The sequence below is a fragment of the Onychomys torridus genome, chromosome 23 (assembly GCF_903995425.1).
Source record: "Onychomys torridus chromosome 23, mOncTor1.1, whole genome shotgun sequence".
Taxonomy (NCBI): Eukaryota; Metazoa; Chordata; class Mammalia; order Rodentia; family Cricetidae; genus Onychomys; species Onychomys torridus.
The window spans coordinates 6474391-6499441 of NC_050465.1; the positions used below are offsets into that span (position 1 = coordinate 6474391).

A 25051-nucleotide genomic window follows, 5' to 3' on the forward strand; every position below is an offset into this window, starting at 1 on the left:
ACCTGTCCGGGTGAAGTGATTCTCTACCACAAAGTCAAGGGCCAGGCCTATATTGGCCAACTCCCCCCCAGCAAAGCTGAGCCTTTTCACGGCTTCCAGAACCATAGCCTTGGAGGGGTAAGCATCCAAGGAGAACATGGTTCTGGGCTCATCGCTATACTGGACCACCCCCACTCGGATCTGCTGGTTTCCAACTGAGAGTCTCTCAAGGACATTTACAAGGAAGTCTCGAATGACAGCAAAATGGGCACTTCCGGTGTTGTCTGAGCCATCAATAAGGAAAACAATGTCGGCTGAGTCTTGTGCTTTAAAAGAAAGAAATGCAAAAAAAAAAAAAAGTGAAAGCATTAGAACAAGTGACCACATGCATCATCTCGGCTTTCTGATGTGTTTCCTTGGAAACCATTAAGAAACACGAAACACAGACAAACAAAACACAATGTTGGTGAAGGAGTGTGGAGTCTCTTTTAGTTCTGCATTCTGAGTGGATAAGAGGCAACTACTTACAACCATGCTTGAAAGAGGGGCATTCATAACAGATTTTCATCCGTGATAGCTTCACGGTTAAACTTCATACTCCAAGGGAGAAATCAATATTCTGGCTTTTTTCTTCTAAATTTGGAGGGAAATATAATTGCATCTGATTATAAAATACCATACTGCAGGAGAGATGATCAGGTTGTCACAAGTCCAAAGGTTATTTTGAATTTATGCTCATTTCTCATCAAAATAAATTTCAATGCAAATGCTCAGCTTGGGAAACAAAAGCCCAGATTTGTGGTCCAGTGACCGATAGTTCCATAAAGTTTATTTAATTCCTTGAATAACTATTGTTCATTTGTTTCTTGAAAATCAAAATGGATGACTCCACACATGTCTGGGCCCCAAAACTCAGACACAGTTTTAAAAAACATCCCTTGGTATGCTATGGGTCCTATGTTCATCTCTCGAGAGCATGGCTGTGTGGAATCCGAACATGAGGCTAGGGTCGGAATGTTTGTTGTGCATTGCCTCTATATTCAGTCAAACAATGAAGAACAATGTTAAGCAGAGTGACGTGAAACCAGTCATGACGTAATTATCCAACCTCATTTTATGACACCCTAGCGGATTACCTTGCAGGACCCAGGTTGGCTAAGCCAAAATCAGTGTGTCATCACTGAAGGATATAAAAATGGCTGCCAAAGACCTCTCTTTCCCAGTGACAGGAAAATGGGGATTGCACAGAGACTTAGGTAAAGGGGAGCAATTAGTGTGTCTACAATCCAGGGCAGGAAGTCCAAGGGTTTAACACAAGCACGTAAATCAAACTGTTTCCCAGAAAATGCTTTAATGCCTAAGGGTATCCTGAGGCCATGAAGGGCCTCTGCACGAGTGTGAATATTTATATTCTGGGGCTCTAGAGCATAATTATTACACTGTAATATAAGAAAAGACCGTTCATTTGGATTTTTGAGTGCCAGTGCGTGTTTTATATTTAAATTTAGTTGTTGCTGTGCCAGAAAATCTGTTTATGTTCTCACTGGGGGAAGGCCCTCAAAGCTCATTTCACAAAACCAGTGAGTATTTCTCTCAGGCAGTGTTCTCATGAGAGCTGAAGCAGGGGGATGCCAGGCTTCGGTGTGCTCTCCCTTCCCCACATACTTAAAAGTCCTTCACTACACATTCAGGGGTTTAATCCTGAAAGAGGTTTTATCCAGGGAGACATAGAATTTGGAAGGTTGCTACCACTACCCTCCCTACAAGGTACAAGAGGACAGTTGCTTTGCTACAGTGACTGAGATCTTCAATGATAGTAGCTGTCGTACAAAAGCAGCAACAGATGGGACCCTTGGTTTGAACTCCAAAGTCGTCCACCAGTCTTCACCTAAACACAAGATTCCTGAGGATATCGGGAGGATGCAGAGCCAGAGAATGTGAGTTACACAGACCATAAAAGTGGTTCTCACCCTTGCATGGAGGACACCATAAAACGCCTCCACATTTCCCAGTCTAAGCTAGTGACCTCAAGAGACACAGAAGGACCCAGCTCTTAATCATACTATCTAGACATTTTAAAAGAGAGTTAATTATAATCAAGATGGATACTGAAAAGCTCTTCAGTCACAGCAGGGCATGATTCTGCCTTCCTTACCTCCCTATCCCAATTTCTTGGGTAGCAATTCCTAGTGGTATAAATTCCACAAAAGAGCTCTCTGGATAGGAAAGCAAGCTGAATGCCATCGGCAGTAGGTCATAAAATGGTGGATAATTTGTCATCACTGAGTCAAAAACCATGATCATCTTACACACACAATAATGGAACACACAGTGCATGCTTTGTTAGCCGCAAGAGGCGAAGCCTCACAGAGACCCAGGAGCCCTGGGGTCTTGTGTACAGCAAGGCGCACCAACGGCCAACACCAAGTCCAAGAGACACCAGACTGGAAGCTGTCTGGCTTTCTGCTTCGCGTCTCATGTGTCACACTCTCTGTGGCACCTTCTGTGGAAAGTGTTAGAGATGTCCATGGAAGAGCCCTAAGCCCTGCTTGCCTGAGTGCCCAGGAAACATCACGCTCCTATTCTCTGTACAAAACACAAACTTTGAAGAAAATGTATGCTGAACTCCTCAGAATCACCTCCAGCTTGTGTTTTAGAACAAAGGTCTCATGTCTCAGTTGTATCCATTTTCAAAGGGTGGCATGGGGACTTCTTAAAACACAACCGAGACTAGCAAGAAGAGCAGGGTCTTTTCAGAATGGCGATCCTTAATGCTTCCCAAGGGTAGGCTCTTGCTTTAGAATCAAGAACAGTCTACAGAGAAACGGTCCCTGCAGCAACCTTAGTCAGGCCACTGATGTGCCTTTTCCTAAACTTTACTCAGGGCTCACGATTGGGATTCAGGCTACTTGTTTTATCTTATTTTAGTCTTGCTATGGAACACGCAGTGAGACATGGTATGAAGGAATTGCAGTGTGCGGTTAATCAGAAAAGGTGACAGACTCGTACTCTACCCTGGTGCTGCCAGTGGCTTAGACATAGAAGACAGAGATGTTCTCTTGGCATAAAAGCAAAGGTTTTAGCTGAGCAGAAATAGGCAGTTGGTAGACTCTCTGCTCTAGCAGTGGTCATTTTGGGTTTTATCCGTACATAATGGCTACATCACCTATTCCTGCTTATTAGTTTGCCAAGTTAACTTTGTAAATGTGCCATTCTCTGCTAATCACATTTTTAAAGAGTGTATTACTACACCCATATTCCAAAAGGGGTGAGTCAGAGAATCTCAGCGGACACAGACAACTACCCTGGGTTCCCCCTCATCCTTCCCACTGAAATAGGAATGTGACCCAGGGTGATCTCTAGAACCCACTTTAGTGTCCTATAACCTGGCAGGATGGCACACTGCAGGGGAGAGGCCCCCTCACTGGAAGCAGAAAACCCCACTAGCATGAATAAATGGGCCAAGCTGTCCCCTCCCTATCATTTGGTAGACCTTGGTGACCCCAATCCGACCAAGGCTGAGATCATGGAGGACCATGGGGAAGCCATGGGATGAATAGCCTTCTGAAACTCCTTAGGGTATATCAGCCCTGATATGTACGCAAGCCTTGCCTGCACCCAGCAGCACATTTCTTTCTGCTGACACCTACCACCTCCCTCTTTGCCTGCCGTTTTCTAAATCCCTGTGATGAAAACCTACCCGGTATTATTTTCATTTAGTGGCTTATTGTTCTGATTCCAATACCGGAAGGGTCTGCCTTCTGTTCTGTCTGGTTCCCCACCCGCCCCTCAGAGTGCTCGATTCATACCTCAAATTCACTACTGCCTCTTCGTCCCATTCCTTAGCATCTTCATCAGTAGGAGACTGACTTCTCCAGCTGCCTTACCTCCAGCCTCCACCTCCACCTCGGCCATCCTCTTGGTGGAGGAGAAAAGCTGCCCACAAGCCTTGTTTCCTCTCCCGCTTCCTCTGGGCTCTACATATCACCTGAGTCCTGGCTGCATGATCACTCCTTTCCTAGTCAGGAACCAGCCACCATCCACGTGCTTAGCGTCTGTGTAGATGACCCTGATGATCACCAACCTCTCAGCTCTTCAGCCTCCTCGTGCCCAGAGGCCCTCTCTTCAGTGATCATACGAATGCATAGGCCACCCTTCCAGCCTCATTGGCAACCCCTCCAGTCCCCCAATCCCCAAAGCCCGCTGGCTACACCCTGTACTGTCTCCCTGATACACACTCAAGTCCTGCCCCTCATTCTGCCCCTCAGGCTTTCATTCTCAGAATCCTCCCTATTCATTCTAACATTTCCTTGGCTTCCCCACCTTGCTAGGACCCCATGGGAGGGTGTTGCAGGTGGCAGGGCCCTGGTAGCTTCTACTCAGCAATTTCTCTCCTTATACTCATATCTCCTCTTTCAAAACTCCCAATCTGGGAGTTCCTTTGGTTCTGAAAGTACCTGAGGAGTCTGAAGAAAGCTAGAAGGCCACCCTGGTGGAGCCGTCCCTTGGCTGGCAAGGTGTGATTTTCAGTGAGCACTGCTCTAAGTCAGCAATCATGTCCTGAGCACTGTGGGACCCTCATTGCGCCTCTGCTCTTGTTGTCCCAAACAGCTCCAACTCCAGGCTCCCTCCTCCACCATCAGTATTCTAGAAATGACCCCAGGATCCTCGAGGTGCAGACCTTTTCTCTTAAGGAGGAGACATGTGTCTCCCCCTGCATGGCTCCTTCCTCCCCCACCCACTCTCCTTTCCTCTCCACTTGCTGCATGGGCTTGTGTTCTGGCACAGGGTGCCCTGCCCCTTGCCTGTGTCTGGAGAAGCTAATCATGGCCACTAGGCAAGATTGCTGCTGAGCAGGACAAGGTCTGCTCTTGTCATATCCCTTCCCTCTCAGTCTTTTGGGCACTTATCAATGGAGGGAGAACCAATGGGCTTGATTGGTTTAAGGACTCTCCAGGCACTGACTGCCCATCTGTGTAATGTCAGCATACAATGTGACAAAACCTGCTGTCACATACTCCTATGGTGACCATGAGTAGGACATTACAATCTGAAGAGTCTCCTGGTTATAGTCACAGGGCACTAAAGACACAACAGTGCAGAGACCCTGGGCAGGGATATCACAGCTCTGCACTGGCTCCTTCCCTAGCTTGTCAGCCACCCTCTAGGACTCAGTTTCTTCCAAACAACCTTGGACTACATCGCAGCTAAGACTCCCTGTCCTCTGATTGTGTCACATCTTAGTATCACTGAACGGGAGAGAAGAGTGGTCCATGGTTTGCCAGACACCAACACTGACCCCCTCTCCTCCCTCAGACCAGTGCATCCTGGTGCTCTCTGCTCCTAGGTGGGCACCTGCTCATCCAAGGGAGGATTTCTACTTAAGGAAGGTAAAGTAACTCTGGGATCCTGTCAGAATGTGGGTTTTAAATGTCGGCTGTCTCAGAAACCTCTTGGGTGCATGTGGAGGCTGTGTCTGAAGGAGACTGAAGAAGATAGTCAAGCCTTTGCTTTTAAGCTTGAGAACATCTCATCCCTAAGGCCCCCAGCGTCTCTTAGGCACTATGTTGCTTTCAGCCAATATTTGCTAAGCTCATAGGCACAGAGCAGCAGGGGAGGGAGCAGCCTGGCAGTGTAGACATTACCTGTGATGTCTTTAAGGCTTCCTGCGTCCCCAGCCCTTTCTGAATTCACAGAGGAGTGTATACAGGACACTAAGTTCCTTACTATAGCGTGAAGTGAGGTAACGTTCTCTAGGTTGAAAACATGCATACTGAGAGGTTCGCTTGCCATTTCTCTCAAGGCTCTTTCATCTGCATCCTCAACTCCAACTGCAAACACGCTAACGTCCGCAGACTTAAGCTCCGCTGAGGGCAGAGCAAAGCCATCCTCTGATTGTCCGTCAGTCAACACTATGATAACCTGAGGGACTCCGTCAGCTGCCCGGCTTCCAGAGGCCTCGGTGAGGTGGCTGTGAATTATGTATTCTAATCCTTTTCCAGTTTCATTGCTTCCCTCAATGTAAGACATGTTCAAAATATGAGAAAGGACTTCTTGCTTAGTGTGGTACGTATTTAACAGGAACTCGGTATGTGGGTTTCCGTTGAGCCGGACCAGAGCAAAATGGAAATCATTGTCTCCCACAGCTAAAGACTCTACAACATCAGACAGAAACTCTTGAACGAGTAGGAAACGGTCCTTCCCAGCACTCCAAGAGGAATCCACTAGAAACACTATGTCAGCAGCCGCACCGTTTCTGACATCTTTAAAAAAAGACAGTGGATCAGGTTTTTCTACCGATACGATGACCTCCCATCAATATGCCTCTTCCTAAATAAGTTAAGTAGATCCTCTGCTACTACCAAGAAGGTCACACCTGGCTTGCAATGAAGGCAGGTAGGAAAACTTACTTACCTGCAGAGGACACAGCCGCTGCTACACCCAGCAACAGTCCAAGTCCCACACTGAGAGTTCCATACTGAGTAGCCCCAAGTCATGGGCCAGCAGAATATTCCAGAATAGCAGAAACACCTCCAGGTGCCTTTGAGCTGAGGCATGACTGTTTACGACAATCTGACCCCCTCCCCATGTCCACCTGACCAGACCAAAGGGATCGCATGTCACTGCCAAACAACCATCCTTTGGAACTCACTGTTTGCTGTGGGGCAGAAAGTGGCCCTGACAGGGATGTAAGGAGCCCATTGGTGCTTTATCAGAACTTACCCCAAACCCCAGGGCTTCCCAAAATTTGCAAGAAATGTAATGTGACAAGCAGTTCTATAAGTGGAGAAAATTATGGCTATTTAGAGGGAGAAGTCTTGTTTTTCTTGGATTTTTGAACATAAAGAAGAGGAGCTTTCTAACCAGTTACTACATATTTCCAGAGCAGAGCAGCCTGCCTATATTCTGAGTATTATCATGCTTGGTCAAGGATGCTCAGTTTCCCCACATTTATAGGAACCCTGGGACCAAGCCATTGGTGGCTCTGGAAGGAGCCTTCAGAAGCTGTGGTCAGGCTGCCTCTGAGAATCTACTTTCCTTGCATTTCTCTGAGAGGCCCTAAACCTTGATGCTCTACCACTGAGGTAGGCTACCTTCCCCTCCATCTAAGGAACCAAGCCTTGTAGACAGCCCTGTCGAAGGCCCAGTACCCCTGGGCAATACCAGGGAGACCCCATCAAGGGCTCCCCATTCCAACACTGGAAGCTTATCTTGCTGCCCTAAAATTCTGAAAGTAAATTCTTAACAGGGGCATTAGTGTTTACTGTTTAAAGTTGTTTATGGAAACATCATTTTTAAAGATACAACAGTTCCATGTATAACCCATAATTCTGTGTCTAGAGACAGGTGAGGTTGGGTTTTGTTTTGCTTTTTGCTTTAAGAAAATAATTTTTTATCACAATAATTGTCTTCTTCTGGCAAACCAGTGCCAGGCATATGGGAAAGTCCCCCAGATGGTGACCAGGGGGTGGAGACTCTGCTAAGAACCAGTGCGAAGATAATTCTGCTCCCAAGTAACTCAGGATTTGAAACTTGAGTTTTAGGAAAGAAAAAAAAAAAAAGTCACCGTGCACTGGACACAGTGTCTGAATGGCCTGCAAAGTCTGTCCATACCCTGTGACATACGCCACTCTGACTCTCAAGAGTCAACATTCCCAGGCCCCATGTCCAGCTCTGGGTGGCTAAGCTCTAGAATCAAGCAACCAACGCTACTTTGTTGTTGTTGTTGTTTGTTTGTTTGTTAGCAAATGTAAACCTTACCTGATTGCTGTTGGGCATGAGTCATGGCAATGCCTGAGAGGAGGAGGCTAAAGATGGTCACGAGGGGCGGATGCCGGTGTTTCCTCATTTTGGATGTCTAAGCACCAAGTGTGAACCTAGAAGAGAGGACAGGGTGAAAAGAATGGTCAGTGTTTAGCTCCCGTACTGCAAATTTTTCCAAAGCCCATTGCTTTCTGTGTCATTTTGGACTTCTGAATAGGCTTCATGTGTGATTCAGTCTTTAAACCAGCAGCAAATGATAAAAAGCAGGCATGTGGACAGACAGGGAGACACAAACAGACACATCATCGTGACATCCAGTTGGCAAAACCCTATAGACAGCAGTGGTCCCTCAAAGTTTATTACTTAAATGTCACAGTTCTTTTATGAGGCACTCCGATGTCCCCGCAAGGATGGAGTCGCCCAGTACACTTCTCAGAGTGAGCCTCTATAGTGAAGTGATGTATGACTGCATACTATACACACACACACACACACACACACACACACACACACACACACACACACACAGGCACGCACATACATGCACAAGCTGGCCTTGTGGTGCAAGCCTGTAGCCTCAGCTACTGCAGACTAAGTAAAAGATTAGAAATTTACAAAAGCCAGAACACTCTGAGCTACAGAATGAGTTCAAGGCCAACCTAAGCAGTCACTGAGACCCTTTGTCAAAATAAAAAGTGAAAAGAGCTGGGGATACAGCTTGGCAACAAAGCACCTGTCTGTCTTTAGTGAAGTCCTCAGCTCTACAAACAAGTTGAGTGTCAAGGAGAGAACAGCAAACCAGAGGTGGGTAGACAGAGCTCTTCCCAAGGGGCCACAGACTTTATTGTTTATTTTAGTGTGTGTGTGTGTGTGTGTGTGTCTGAGTGTGCATATGTGTACCTTGTACATGGATCCCCTAGAGATCAGAAGAGTGTCAGAGCCCCTGGAACTGGATTTACAGATAGTTGTGAGCTACCATGTGAGTACTAGGAATGGACCCTGAGTCCTTTGCAAGAGCACCCAAGTACTCTTAGCCACGGGGCCAACACGCCAGCCCCAGGACCTCGGGGCTTCTCACTTCCTACCTGGATGTTTTTGTAAGCTTGAGGACAATTTTATTAGAGTTTAAGAGTAAAACAGCAGAGCAAGCAAGCTGTACATCTCAGAGAAGTAAAGACAAGGAATAGAGAAATCCACCGTTGACAATGGTGATGGACAAGCAGCCGCCTGCATGGGGCTGAGCCTTTGGCCTATATCAAAAAAGGGATCAAGACAAGTTAAAAGAAAAACAAAAGGTTATCCCTTTCTGAGTCCAAACTGAGGAAAGCAAATGATCAGAGTCACGGTGCTCTCTGCCACAATGCTCTACCACATTTCTTTCTCTACCACGGTGCGCTCTCTCTGCTGCAAGCCTCTGCACCAAGAAGAGAGGCTTCTGGGAAGGGAGCATGTAACCCTCATTAAAACCCCCCTCATCTCTTGCTGGCCATTCCCTAACACCGTGTGGAAAATATTGTTCTATTTTCTTAATGGGCCTTCAGAGTACTCTCGCCACAATCGGGAACATTCTATTTTCACTCCAATTGCTAAGTAACGAGTTAAGTGGGCACTCTCTTCTGGAAAGTCGTATCAGCCAACCCTGTAAGCAAGACTCTCTTACTCTAACGACTGCATACATCAGCCACAGTTAGGAACTACATGACTAAGCCGTCTTCCAAATTGAGGCAGGCAGCAACTTGAAAAGAGCATGCTCCTGAGAAAACAGACTGATGGGAGAGGTTCCGGAGTGAAGGATTCATGTGCACAGTGGGTGACAGGTAGAGGGATGCTTACCTTCTCAACAGGAATAGGCTATGCCCAGCCAAAGGCAACGAGGCCTATTTCCAACTCGGCCTTTTCCTCCCTTGCTAGCCAGCACTTTCCCTGCTGTGTGCCAACCTCTAATCTCATCATCATGGAACAAATCCAGAGAAATTCAATTTGCATGGCAATGAAGCCAGAGCTGAGGGCAGGATGCTCATTACCTGGTTTCCCATCATGCACCAGCTGGCAGCTGCAAATGTGACTTCCAGGCAGACAAGTTCAGGTTCAGAATATTCAATAGCCCATGCCATCAAGCCTGCCTACACCTTCTCTTCCCGCTCAGGCTTCACACAAGCCTCCTCATCCTCCTGTCTCCAATAATGAATCAGCTTGGGGCTTGAGTCTTCCTCAAGACTCCTGCACATAGCTGCCTGGGTGTTTCTGTCCAGGCTGGTGTCCCCTTACCTCTTTCTCTTCCCCATGTCCTGAGGTACTGATTCCTGTCATTAAGGACCTTTGGTGGTGGGACTCAGCATCTCCCAGTGAGCAAGTGAGAAGGCTAGAAGGCCCAGGTGAGCAAGGGTACTTCACAGAGGCCCAGGGAAGTGACCAGAGCCAAACATATCAGTATTAATTCATATTTTTCTTCTGTACTGAGTTTGAGAACATGCTGTCTGATATGGGACTCATCTAGAATAGTCTGTGGTTGGAGGGGAAAGTCTATCTGGTTTAAGAAACTGAGAATCATTTAATCTAGGGATATTGGGCTTATGTCATAATTTAGGTTTCACTATTAGGGTTTTTAATGTCAAAAGTGGTTCTTCCTGTGAATTAAAACTCTAGCTGAAGCCATCTTGCATCAGTGTGGACAATAATTCAGGACTTCCCTTCCATCTCCTATCTCTCTGGTTTTTTAGTGCATAACAGATTTTCAAATGTGTGGTTTTTCTTTATTGTATTATACTAAAAGTTCCAATACTTGTAAATTGCTTCGATACCCCCTGTCTTGGGTATGGTTTGAGTCTGCCTGTGGGGGACAAAGAGAATGGAGAACAAAATGGGTGTGTGATGTGGTTTGCACAATGGTGGAGCCTTCACCATTGTGTGGTTAACACAAGTCTCCATTGTGGTGATATTTTGTTCGTACTCCAACAAATAAAGCTTGCCTGGAGATCAGAGGGCAGAGCTAGCCACTAGTTAACCACAGAGGCCAGGCAGTGGTGACACACACCTTTAATCCCAGCACTTGGGAGAAGGAAAACAGGAAGTGATGTGGCTGGGTAGAGAAAGGAAGTGATAAGGTGGGGTGGAAATAGGAGCTCTGCCCCTTTCAGGCTGAGGAGTTGGCGAGGTTAAGAAGTGGCTGCGGCTTGTTCGTTTTTCTCTCTGATCTTTCAGTATTTACTCCTATATCTGACTCCAGGTTTTTATTATTAAGGCCAATTAGAATTCTGCTACACTCCATTAGGCCTGCAAAGTGTGAGGGCAGGAGCATACCAGAAGTTGGATAACCTGGAATAATCAGCTGTTTCAGAAATACACAGCCTATCAAGATTGTATTTAAAAAAATAAACCTATGAAAGGAAGGAAGGAAGGGAGGGAGGGAGGAAGAGAGAGAGAGAGAGAGAGAGAGAGAGAGAGAGAGAGAGAGAGAGAGAGACCTCTGAGCTGACATAGCTACTATGGAATTTGAGTCAGCCACCAAACCCTCCTGAAAATAAGGCTCAGGAAATGGGTGGTTGCAGTGGGAAATCCCATCAACCATTGAATGAATTAACCCAAGTTCTGCCCAAACCCTCCTCAAAACACCAAGGAAAAGACAACACTTCCAGACTCATCTCATATGCCCATGATTATCTGGAAACAGGAATATGAAAAGATACCACCAGAAAAGAAAATCACAGACAATATTCCCAATAAATACTGATGCAAACATGCTCATCCAAATTCTAGAAAACCAAACTCAAAAGCAGCTTAAAATGAGGACACATCATTACCAAGTGGGATGTGTTCCTGGGATGCAAGTATGGTATGTGACATAGATAGATAGATAGATAGATAGATAGATAGATAGATAGATAGATAGATAAAGATAGATGATAGGTGATTAGATTAGTAGATAGATGAAGATAGGTAATAGATAGATAGATCGATAGATACATACATACATAGGTAGATAGATGGATGAAGACACACAGACAGAGAGAGAGAGAGAGAGAGAGAGAGAGAGAGAGAGAGAGAGAGAGATTGGTAGACAGACAGGCAGGCAGGTAGACAGACAAATAGATGATGGGAGAAATCATATGATCATCTCAGTTAATACAGAGAATTCATTTGACAAACTTGAGCACATTGTCATGATATAGATAAGTAAACCATCCAACAAACTGGGACTTGAAGGAAATCACTACACAATTAAAGCCACAACCAGAAATCTTCTGCAAGCATCATACTCAATAGAGAAAAAAAACTTGAAAAAAAAAAAAAAAAACACCTGCTTGTGGGCAGAGCTCAGTGATAGAGCACTTGCCTAACATATAGGTGATCCTGGATCCCATCCCCAAACAACAAAAAGGTATGATTGAAAAAAAAGAGAGCTTTTCTGAATAGTGACTGGGTCTTCTCTCTCACTTCTTTTTAAGAGAAACTAAAAGGTCCAGTCAGAGCAATTAGGCAAGAAAAGGGAGCTAAAGGCACTTAACTTGGAAAGGAAAAAGGAAAGCCATTTCTATATGGAGGTGTCCTGCATTCTATATTGAGAAAGCTGGGTGCCCATGATCAGAGGACTGAAGCTAGACCCTGACCTCACAACACGTGCAAAATTAAACTCAAAATGAGTGAAGACCTAGCTGGAGAGCTGGGGAGATAGGCCGGTCAGTACATGCTCACGCCACCAAGCCTGACAACCCAAATATGGTCCCTGGAACTAACATGGTGGAAGTAAAGAACCAACCCTTTTGAGTTGTCTTCTGACCTACACATATACACACAGAGACAGACAGACAGACAGACAGACAGATGATAGGCAGACAGATAGATAATGCTTTTCAGGCCAGCAAGATGGCTCAGCAGGTGAAGACAATTGCCACCAACCCTGACGACCTGCATTAGATGCCTGAGACCCACCTGAGGGAAAAAGAGAACACCAATTCTTGCAAGTTGTCCTCTGACCCTTATGCCTGTGCTATGACACACAAATAAACAAATAAATGCAACAAACTATCAAAAAATGTAAGAGAGAAAAAGAGCATGAAGTTGGATGGGTAGGGAGTTGGGAGAGATCCTGGAGGAAGTAAAGAATATGATCTAAATACTTTGTATGAAATTCTCAGACAATAAATAAAAACATTAAAATAAATATAATATTTTTTTATTTTCAAGACCTAACTGTAAGACCTGAGACTATAAAACCTCCCAGAAGAGAACAGGGAGGGGCTTTATGACCCTGCATTTGTGTGAGTTTCTTGTGTAAGACACCAAAAGCCAATCAAACAAAGATACTTGACAAATTGGACTACATCAAACCTAAAGGCTCTGTCCAGGGGCCAGGGCTGCAGCTCTGTTGATAGAGTGTTGGGCCACTATCCCCAAAGCCCTAGGTTTGTTCCACAATACCCCATATACCAGGTGTGGTCATACCCTTGTAGCCACAGCACACAGGTGATGGAGAAAGGGGGATCAGAAATTCGAAGTCATCCTCAGCCAAATAGAAAGGAAAAGAAGAGAAATGTGGGAAGTTAATTTCTTTCTAACAAATAAAACAAAACTCAGTGTACTGACAGCAGAATTCACAGAATTAAAGGACATCTTGAGAACCCTATCTGTGATTAAGGGTTATCATCTCATCCAAAATCCTTAAAAAGATACACAGCAATGAAAAATCACTTGTTTAAATGAGTGAAGGGCATGAAAGGGATTTCCCCAAAGGAGATACAAAAATTACTAATAATCATGTGAAAATATGTTCAATGTTACTAAAATTGGGGGAATCTAAACCAGATCCACAATAAGCTATCACATCCATCACAGTGGCTGCTACCCAAACACAGAGGCAGGACAGACACACAGGAACTATGGCTCCTATACACTATAAGCAGGGATGAGAAACAGTGCAGCTAATAAAAAAAATCTTTAATCCTCAAAGATTAAAAATAGAATGGCCATATGATCCAGCAATCTATGTATAGTTATACAATACAAAAATCTAAAGCAAAGTGAGATATTTGTATAGCCACATCCACTGCAGCCTTACTCATAATATCCAAGTAACAGACAGATGAATAAGAAAATGTGGTATTTTCATGCAATAGAATACTAGTAGGCCTTAAAGGATATAACTGTCACATACTACAATGTGATGAAACTTGGGGGCATGCTACTAAGAGCCAGTAACATACAAAAAAATGATAACGATAACAAGAAGAAGAAACAAGTGTATGAATCCCTCACGTGAGATATCTAATGTAGCCAGGCTCTTAGAAACAGTGAGGATCACCACCTGTGACTCAAAACCTGCCCTGGGCCTCAGACTCTGAGACTTTCAGGAACTGAGCTCAGCTGCCATGAAACCACCTGTCCAATCCAACTTCCTCTTGCCAACATGTCAGCAGCGGGAAGTGCACATCGTTCTATAATGGCATCTGGGAAGCTGTCCACACAGTTCTTTCTGCAATGAAGTCAGATTGTGGCAACACCACAAATGTCCCGTCCCACTTTCTTGGCTTGTCATGGTCATTGCCTGATTGACACAGAAACACACAACTCTGAAAAGCAGTCTGTGGGGGTCAGCACTGTGGTCCATGGTGTGCCCGTGTCTTAGGGAGACCTCAGTGCCAGCGGTGGGACTCAGAGAACAACCCACAGCCAGTGGAGAACCTTCTGCTGACTGGCTGGTCTCGCTCTCACCATGTCACTGCACCCAGCTCTGCCCCTTCACTCTATAGTCAATCTTACGTTTCACTCTAGAAACTTTCTAGCCCTTCTACCCTTCTGGAACATTCTAGAGTTTTCTTCATTAAAAAAGGCTAAAGCAAACACAATCTCTCTCTCTCTCTCTCTCTCTCTCTCTCTCTCTCTCTCTCTCTCTCTGTACACATGCTAAATTAACTGATGATTTGCACTCAAGGACAACACAGAAGAATACTGTACACATACTATTCTTCATTCTATTGAAGTTGGTAATCACATATTTGATGGAGAATCTGCATCCTACATACAGTTTGTTCTTCCAGGGTCACTAGTGGTTTTCTAACTAGTCTAGAGCAGTATTTTAATGTTAGATTAACATATTTGAAAACCTACAGCTCTCTCACAACTGTGGACAAAACTGCATCTCTGAAAGCACTATGCCCCAGGAACAGGCCCATTCCTTTGTGACTCTAAATTCAACTATGCCACTACTTGCCACTACATTCCATCAAAGTTTTAAGCGTCACAACTCCAATCAAAAGTTGTTGCATGCAGATATTCTAGCAATCCAACTCAATAATTTTAAATAATTAATACAGGAAATGTATGACTTTAAATAACATTGCATGAGTGTATGAGTGTGTGTGTGTATGTGTGTGTGTGTGTGTGTGCATGTACACATGCATGATGCATAAAGAGGACAGACATCAATGTTATACATTTTCGTCAACTGTTTTCTGCCTCATGATTTGAGGCAAGATCTCTCAATGAACTTGGAGTTTACCAATTGGGCAAGCCTTCAGGAATCCTGCCTCTGCCTCTCAGGGCCAAAATGACAGGTGTGTACAGCCACAGCTGGCCTTTTATGTGAGTCTTGGATAAAACTCAGTCCTTGGGCTTGCACAGCCGGGACTTTACCAGCTGAGCCATTGCCACACCCTTCAGGTAGAACTCTGTAGGAGAATTAGGACACGAGAATATACCACCTGCATCTTGCTGTGAGGCAGTAGGCTATGGGATCCACGGGGGGGGGGGGGGGGGAAAGGTGGGGCCTGAGGTGAGGGCTTTCTGACCACTGTTGAGTCTAAGTTAAGGACAGGAAAAGCTGTGATGTTTCTGCAAACCACATGGACAGAGAGTTCAGTGTGGGTGAGTCATATGGAGTAGTTTTGCTAACAGTTTGTTAAACATCCCTGCCCCTCACACAGGGGACTCCTTTGAATATACTAATTTGGCCTCGTGTTAGTCACAGAGTGAGTCACCCTAGAGCAGTCCCTACGTGAGTTCCTAGCCTTCAGTGCTCCCTAAGATCTGAGTGCTGATGCTACGATTTTGTAAAGATTTCTGAAGCCACCAGCTCATTGAGTTTCTCTAAGGAAATGGCACTCATGTTATGTGAATGACTTGAGCCAAGATGTTCATTTTCTCAGCATTCATCTTGGAAGAGCAGCTCCCAAGGTACCAATGGCTCACAGAGTGACAAAATCCATCCAGGGGTTGAGGGAAAGGTAAGAACGGGGAACCCCTTCACCTCTGAGAAGCAAGGCAGGAGCTGATGCTCTGGGTTGATGTGTCATTGAGGTTCCACTGGTGACCAGCTAAGCTGCTGGATCCTTGGGTATGAAATTGAAAAGATATTATCTCCATGGTTTGCTGCCAGGAAAGCAAGCCTCAAGGATGTAATGAGCCACATAGTAGAGTTAGCAGTAAAAATTAATAAATATTCACCAGTAGGTCAGAACCTCTACATCATACAACTGCCTCCTCAGGACGATGTAGAGAAAGTGCTTGCAGGCAAAAACAGTTTCTTCTCAGTTTCATTAACCTAAAGGTGTCTAATATCATCTCCCTAGATGATGACCTAGATTGCCAATCTTAGTGAAGGGGAACAGAGATAGCTCTACCCCCTTCTTCGCCCACCACTCTCCTCTTCTTCCATTACTCCCTGGAAGGAGAGAGCAGTGGACTGAAGAAATAGCCACTGGGTTTCTATCTCAGAGGCAGATTTCTCACCTCCTTCCAGCTGCTTCCCACCCCTACCACGTTAAAGCTGAGAAACTAAAACCAGGTAAGGAGACATGATTTGCAAAAGCCACATAGATAAAACAAGATAGGGCCAGCATCCAGATTGAAGTCCAAGGAAGCTCCAAGGAAGAGATGAAGCTCAGGAAATGGCTAGGCAGGCTTTGGCAGGGACCGCCAGGAAACTCCCCGAGTCTTGATTGGGGAAGAACAGGCATCCTTGGTGTTGATGAATGTCTAGCTCTGTTCTTCCTGATATGAAAACATAAAAGTCAGACTTGGCTGCCTGGGACCCTCCAGCTGGGTGGGGTGGGCTGTCCTTTGTCAGGGACTCTGTGCCCTCTAGGCAACAGATTCCAAAGCCTGAGTTCATTATTCACTGTGTCCTCAGCTTTCTGGTTAGTGTGTCTAAGTCTTGTATTTCACAAAGTTGAGGGGTCTTTTCCCGTGTGGTTGCTGCCCACTTGAAGTTTCTGGAGACTCCTTTTATTGTCAAGGTTGCCCTACTCTGTCTTCAGCTCCAAGTAATAATTGTATTGCACAGGCTTTCCCAGGCCAGTTTGCAATCCTGTGAAATTAGTTTTCATTAAGCTTCCCCAAAAGCATTCTCATTTTCCATGTCTGGAAATCTTTTTTAAGAAAGACACACTCACACATACACACAGAAGGAAATCATTTTAAAACAAAGACTTAAATGCATCCAGAGCTCCCATTTTGAAGTCTTGCATTTGATTTGTCTCCAGGCACCGCTTTATAAACCCGGGCAGCTCTCCTATAGAGTTCTGAGGCTCCTATTAACGCCTCACTGTCCTGCTTAAACTGGGCCACAGCCATCGCCAAAAGCCACAAGAATCTAGCTGTGCACCCCCACACACTGTGGAATAAAACCTCAAATTACGTTACAGTTGGAGTGTTCGCTTACTCTTAACTTTACCACCCTCCTGTCTTGACTTTTAAGAATCAAAGCGGGGACTAGAGAGATGGCTCAGCAGTTAGGAAGACTGTTCTTGCAGAGGACCCAAGTTCTGTTCCCAGCACCCACAGCAAGCAGCTCACAACAGCTTGAAACTCGAGCTCCAGGAGATGTGATGCCCTCTTCTGGCCTCCATGGGCCACTGCATGCAGAAATCTTTAAGAATCAAAGTGCCTAGTTCTTTTCCCTTACTCTTCCCTACCTCCTTGTTGCGGAGATCCCGTGAAGAGGGAAGGCTTTTCTGTATCACTGTTTGACACAACCTTGCAGAAATCTGTAGAAGCAAATGCTCTGGAAGACACACACACACACACACACACACACACACACACACACTCCAAAGGAATGCATCAGAAATTGAGTTTTTCCCATTGATTTGACAGCTAGGGCCTTGCATTTCTGTTCTGTGACAACGCTCAGCTGTGACAATTTGAGTCAGCATCTTTCCTGTGACTGCAAATTCTTTCAACATTCCTGGTCATATGTGATCATGCATGAGCCAGCACCCTCCTTGTCACATGCCAGTACTGGAGAGTGCCAGCTCCTCCTGGTGGAACCAAATAGGGCAGTGCCCAGATGTTCAGCAGCCATCATAGGGTGCTATAAAGAGGTGATAGAGAAAGAGAGGATGTGGCCACTTCTAACAGTGAGCCCCTGTGGAGGACACACACATACACACACACACACACAGAGAGAGAGAGAGAGAGAGAGAGAGAGAGAGAGAGAGAGAGAGAGAGAGAGAGAGATGTTAGCTCTTTTTCTTACCTGGAAGCAGCACTTAGGAGGTGGAGGCAAGAATTTCAGGAGTTCAAGGCCAGCTAGCTACATGGTGAGTTGGGCCCATCCTGAGCTACATGAGTCTGTCTCCAAAAGAAGGGACAGGAGCAAACTCCAGATTAACTGTCCAGATATTTAGAAAGGAACTTTAAAATCTATTCCTAGAATCCAAGAAAATAACCATGAAGCAGAGAGTTCTCAATCTGCCATGCTAGAGGCCACCATGAAACATAAAAGGCACTCTAAGATCTGAACTATGTGGTAGCCAGATGAGATGCTGTGCTCATTTATCCGGCTAATTATAACCATCAGGCAGAGATTACATTGGGCTTTGACAGTCAGGAAGAAAGCCTGCTACAAAATGCTTCACAAGCAATTATACAAGCAGCCACTCCTTCCGAACCCACGACACAGGCCACAGTTGGATCTGGCTCTCAGCACTTCCCACATTCATCCCGTTTCTTCCTTTGCTGGCGAGGGATTTGGGTTCCACCAAGCCTCGCTCAAAACCATGTGTGCCACCGCGGATTTACAAAAGCAAGTGGCCACAGTGCTCTCACGGCCTAAGGAAAGGTAAGTTTTTACTTACTTTCAAGTGTGGCAGGTCCCTGACATCCCACATCCCCTACAATGCCATAGATGGATTTAAGTTGAGCTGAGTCTAGATTCCAGTGCTGGCTGCTGACTCAACTAGGGAAGATTCCAGAAGTAAAAAGCTAGTTTTCTGGAACAGTTTCCCCTGAGACCTTAGTCATGGCCAGCTGCTAGTCCATTCTGAAATGAAACTGACCCGCGAGTTCTTCCTTCCAGAGGCCAGTTCCCAAAATACTGGGGCTGTGGAAATCGAGAGAACAGTGCACACTGGGGGATTCTACAGAGATGGCCCCCAGTGAGGCTTTCCCTGGCCACTCCCACCTCACAAACACTTCTCCACATTTCATGATGGTTAAAGTTAAGGCGGAGAGAGGACGGTGCAGGCAGGGCTATGCATAGCCAGGCCCTGCAGGGTGACGCCGTGCCTCTGGATGGTGGCTTGGCAAGCCACCATGTATTTGTCTCATTTCTCTCCTGTTTCAAATGTCCAGACTTTTTTTATTTTTAGAAAGTTTCACATATACAGCCCAGCCTACCTAGCCTTGAATTTCTGATGCTCCTTCCTCTGTCTTCCAAATGCTGGTACTATAGACATGCATCACCATTTCTAGATTATGTGGTGCTGGGAACCAAACACTCTCCCTACTGAGTCACATGCCAGACCCTCTGGGATTTTGTTTTTAAAGCAATGGCGACTCCTCTGCCACATCATCAACTCCAAAGAACACCTGGGAAATACAAAAATGCCTTTCTTCCCATGGTACTTCTTAAGGCTTATCCACCTTACCCATGCCTGGGTCCTGGGTACATGCTTGGTGGAATCCATCAGGCAGGTACAGAGCATTGGGCGGGGCTGACATTATTACTGCTCCAAACACTGTGGCCACACACCAGCCATTGGCCTCTCTGAGTAACATGTCCCATGTCCCCAAAGGATATGAAGAAAGCATTCACCAAGACAATGTTCTTTCTAGGATCTCAAGAGCCAAACTCAAGTCATGAATTTGCCAACCACAAGAGCAGAGTCTAGGTCTTCTTGCTTGTCCCCTCCCCATCTTGAAGCTTAGCAATCTCGAGTACAGTGAACCTGATTGACCAGTCTGAGAACATACTGTGATCAACTAACAGAAGGTCGAGGTGCTCTGAGACAGAATTCAGTGTCTCGGGGCCCCCTGGATGAATAATGATAAGTCAGAAAGCCACCACTGTATTTTAGTCGAAAAGTATTTAGAATGAGATGTTTGTGTGAATTTCTTTCAAATATGTTTGGGGAGGACAGCGAAGGGCAGGTTATGCACACTTGAAGAGCTACCGGCTCAGCGGACTTTAAACAGGGTTCAAATAAGAGATTACACAGTGTATGTGCAAGCATGCTTCAGTCTCCGTGCTCTCCATGGAAGCTTTGTAATTTAGGTTCAGGAAATGTGTTTCCTTTAAAGTTTACCAATTGTTTGACGCTCTTGAAATGGAATCACTTAAGAGCAGAGAACGTGTTGTTTGGAAGTATAAATTTCATTCCAGTATGCTCATGCACAAGCGGGGAAGAAAAATGGAATTTTTAAGTGTGTGCCCATCACAGAGAGTGTACTGGAGCAGCTGTAGGCCAATCCTAACTGCCACCCACAGCTGGGGTGTGAATTGGCTGACTCCCCACGGGCCCTGAAACCCCACCCTGGAAGCACTGGGAACTTCCCTTTTCCTGACACTCAGGGATACACCGCCCTCTAGTGAAAAGAAACAAGAACGCACCCCAAGAAACCCCTATAGGCTTACTCAGACTTTCCTTCCCAAAACAGACCTGTGAGACTGGGATGCATTAACAATTACAATTTTGAAAGCTAACATAATTCATTTCTAAAGAGTGTCTCTTTAAAAATCAGGAGCTGGCAGGTACTCCCTGAGAATAAGACACTCATTGCCTTGATTTACATGGCAATGGATTTTTATTGAGCGTTATCTCTTGGGGTTTTAAAACCCCAGTGAGCACAAAGGAGCCTTATCTAGAAGAGGGAGAACAAAGAGAAACATCCTCAACTACTTTAACAACGTGTTTTAGAACCTGAAGCAGGCCTGGAGAGATGGCTCAGCAGTTAAGCACTCACTGCTCTTGCAGAGGACCTGAGATCAGTCCCCAGTGTTCTTGTTAGGTTGCTCACAACTGCCAGCAACACCAGCTCCAGGGGGCTCCAACTCCCTTGCCACTGCAGGCACCTGCCCTCAAGTCCATACCCACACACTGGCACACAATACACGTAATTAGAAATAATAAAAATAAATCTTAAAATATGGAGCATTTTGTGGTTTTGGTTTTCTAAGCTAAGCTACCAACAGGACTTTTAAATGTCAGGTCACACCTCAAGTCATCAACTATTTATACAGCAGTTGTGTGCTTTTACTGCCTGCCTGTGCGGCCAGGACACCGTGTGTAGGACACCGTGTGCAGTCCCCACCTGTAGATCAGTGTAGAAAAGCCTCCTTGGTACACAGTGTCTCATTTAGCCCTGGACATCACCTGTCATCCTTCCCCAAAGACACCCAATTTACAGCTTCTTCCACAAAGAAGGGACAGTAATTTCACTTTTTTTTTCCTAACATAGTTAGCATGCTTTCAAGAACTTCTCCCATACAACATAACTGGCCACTCGCTAATGAATTTTAAGTCCTAAATGTGGAATTTCACATAAAAAGCATACAGGGACACAGACAGCTGCTGTAAGACGCTTTCTCCAAGGCACCAAAAGTCTGGAAAGGGCAAGGAAGCAAGTGAGCTCTGGGGCGGTAAATGCCTCTACCCACTCCCAAGGAGGGAGGTGGTCTCAGGAAGAGGCTGAGTCCTTAAGAATTGGAGTCTGCAGGTTCCACTCCAAAACTAAGGTCACAAAACTAAGGTTCACAGCCCCAGAAGCTAGTTGAGTAGAGAAATTTCTCCCACTTGATGGTCAGTGATAGATTATATTGTACTGTACGAACTCACAAAACACACTTACCGTGTCACTGCAGGATAATTCAAAGTGCAGAAGACACAGGAAATCCTTGCTCAGAACCATGATTATCTTGTCTCAGATACATCATTAAGGTCCCGGGCTTGAGGGTCTCCACCAGAATAGGGTGTGGTACACACCTCCAATGTAAGATACACTCTTAGGCCAAGGATACCTCAGCCACCCCCTAGGAAGGTCGTGTGGCCACACCCTCTAATTCCCAGACTGGAAAAATCCAGGAGAGCCACTCTGTGCCACCCATCCTGTCCATCTTCCCCACCCAGTGTCTGCTGAATGGCTTTTCCCTGCTGTGAGGGAAAAAAAGAGAATTCCCCTTGTAGTAATGTGAAGCTTTTGCCTGATCAAAGACACCCAGGCATGGGACCACAATTCTCAATCTTAAATTTCTCCAAAAGAAACTCTACACACCCCAATTTCCCGCCCCTCAGCAGAAGTCCACACCAGAGCAAAATCCAGGCTATCACTGCGAGTCCTCCATGCCCTCAAGGTGGCCTGAATGGAAGACAGTCCCACACTGGAATGCCAGTCACAGCACCATGCCCTCCTCCCCGAGGTGGGCCTTGCTTCTTTCTCCGGGAGTTGTCTGTCCTTATGAAGACAAAGCCAACTGTCCCACTGCTTTGAATAGAATGTAACAGGGGCCTGTCTCCTCTGAGGGGATAAATCTGTCAGCCTGTCCCACATGGAGGTACAAATTCATTTAGGGTCCCCTACTGCTGGGGACCCCTTCAGTCTCATGGCTCCAGCAATGGCAAAGGATGATGTTGGAAGCCCAGCCTCTCAGGTGGGCCCTGGCAAGCGGTTCGCCATCTAAGAGCCCCTCCCTCCTCACCTATGAAGCTGGGGGGATGGCCACACTGGAAGCTTCCAGGCCAAAATCACCCAGGAAAGAAGTCTAATACCTCAGTAATGGCAGCTACAGCAACCAGCTGGTTCTATGTTGTTTTGTTAAGAGCAATATAATTTTTATTCTAAAGGCCTTTCCGAATTTCAGCTTCTTGCAGTATTCCGAATTGTGTCCCCCTGAGAAGTTGGGAACTGTCTTCAGATGCCATGAGCACCCCTGAAGATCCCAGACCCTGGGGCTTTCATCTGAGATCAGCTCTGGGGAGGGAGGGAAATGGTCTCCTCTGGGGTACAGGGTACCTTCTCATGCTCATAACAGCTTTTTCTGGAGGTCCAGATCAGCCACTAATTTTTCCTTTTATAAAATTTATTTTCCTTCAGCCACTGTCCAGTATTCCAACGAACCCTTCCCCAATGACCCCACCCTTGCATTGATCCTATAGTAGCTGGAAATAGGTCCCCCAAACAGGCTGGCAACTATCTGTGAACGCTTTCTATCCTCAATGAGAGAGTTCCAGAACCCCACCCAGCATCCTTGTGGCCAGGGAATAGCCCTTGGGCCTCCCAACTTGGCACAGGCCTCGCATCTGGACAACCTAGGCCAGCCCAGTCCTGAGTCTTGCCTTATCCACTGGGAGAGTTGCACTGGCACCACGTTCCTCCTCCGTTAGGCCTGAAGTTCCCTTAAGCACCCCCAAAGGACAGCTCCTGCCACAGTGGCTTCAGATTCCTGAAAAGATGAAGCCCTCGTGGCCGTGGCCGAGAAGCACCAGTGTCTCTCCAAACTCAGAAGACAGTAGGTTGCCGGACCACCTCCTCAGAGCAGAACCACTTAGGAGTCTACACCTAAGCAGGAGCCCTGGAGAATGCAGAGGGATCCCCGGAGAGATCCCAGAACTCCACTCCGCAGGTTGCCCTCTGCTCCTATTGGATGCCTCTGCAAACAAAGCACATTCCAGCTGGCCTGGGGAAGAAGGGGTCACTTTCCACAAACCAGCAGGCAGAGAGCAGCACAGCTGGGGTGCACAGGGAACACTCAGGATGCTCCCAACAGCCGCAAACCTAGACACCACTGGGCAACTCGTGACCTTCAGCAGGTTAAAGAATCCCAGTGACCACAAAGGACAGAAACAGAGCCGGACTCTTCCAGAAACCTAAAATATGTACAGAAAACTGACTGACAGGGCGACTGTAAGAGCCGCTAACTTTCGCATCTGGTTGAAGTATTTCCTTCGTGCCACAGGGGGAAAAAAAAAAAAGCAAAAAACAAAAAAATCGCACTTACCCTGAGCAAACCTGAAGACGCGTGTCCCTGGACTTCTACACTCAATCCCGCTTCACCAGGATGTATAGTTTTCTCTCTCATTAAATCCCCTTCTCTTCCTGCAACCCTTCCCCACCAAGGGAAGGAGGCTCCAGGACCAGAGGACGCAGTCTCCTCCTGCAATCCTTGCTGGACGCTAGAGCCTGGAGAACTGAGCAGCCTTTGCTGAAAGACTGAACGCTAAACTGGACAGGGTCCAGGGTACAGTCAGGGCTTCCTCCTGCTCCTCCTCTCCCTCCTCCCCTGCCTTCTCCTCCTCCTCCTTCTCCTTCCTTCCTCCAGACCCCTCTTCTCCCCTCCCTGCTGTAGGACAGACCCAAACTGTAAATGAAAACCAGACCCTGGGCTCTGTTGCTTCTGGCCTGCTCTGTAAGCTGATGTCACCTCTGAGTGCCGTCTTTTCCCCCATAAGCATTTAGCTGGACTCCTTCAAACTCTAACTCAAAAAGAAAGAAATGGACCATGAGCTAGAAGGAATTATAATTTTCAATCACTGGTTGTTGAAATAAAAATAAAGTGTGATAAGGATGGGAACCTAAAGGGCTGGGGATGCAGCTTAGTCTGGTGGTTCTCCACCTTCCACATGCTTCGACCATTTAATACAGTTCCTCGTGCTGTGGTGACCCCAACCATACAATTATTTTCATCACTACTTCATAACTGTAATTTTGCTTCTGTCAGGAATATATGTGTATTTATCTGATATGCAGGGCATCCGATATGCGACCCCCAAAGGGGTCATGAACCATAGGTTGAGAACCACTGGAGCTAGTAAACTGCGTGATGCCTGCATGTAAGGACCTGGGTTCTAGCCCCAAAACACATATTAAGGAAAAGGTAGGGCAGTGTAGTAGCCCTTGCTTGTCATTCCATCACTGGGGAGGCACAGACAGGCTGATCCCTGGGTCTCAGTGACCAGCAAATCTAGCCAAATCAGCAAGCTCCAAGTCAGAGAGACCCTGTCTCAAATAATAATAACAATAATGAAAGAAAAACAACATGGAGGGGCTAGAGAAATGGGTCAGTGGCTAAGAGCACTGGCTGCTCTTGCAGAGGACC

At 46.1% G+C, this 25051-nt stretch overlaps 1 protein-coding gene across 1 annotated transcript in view; it reads right to left on the reverse strand.

The window, feature by feature from the left end:
* Col6a3 (collagen type VI alpha 3 chain) overlaps positions 1-24108 on the reverse strand; it is a 78638-nt gene extending 54530 nt beyond the window's left edge. The window contains exons 1-2 of the mRNA XM_036173825.1: positions 23954-24108; positions 7741-7856 (exon numbers count right to left, since the gene is read on the reverse strand). Of these exons, the coding sequence (XP_036029718.1) occupies positions 7741-7828 (88 nt within the window). The 5' untranslated portion in view covers positions 7829-7856; positions 23954-24108. The remainder of the gene's footprint in view (positions 1-7740; positions 7857-23953) is intronic.
* Between the last annotated feature and the right edge of the window lie 943 nt (positions 24109-25051).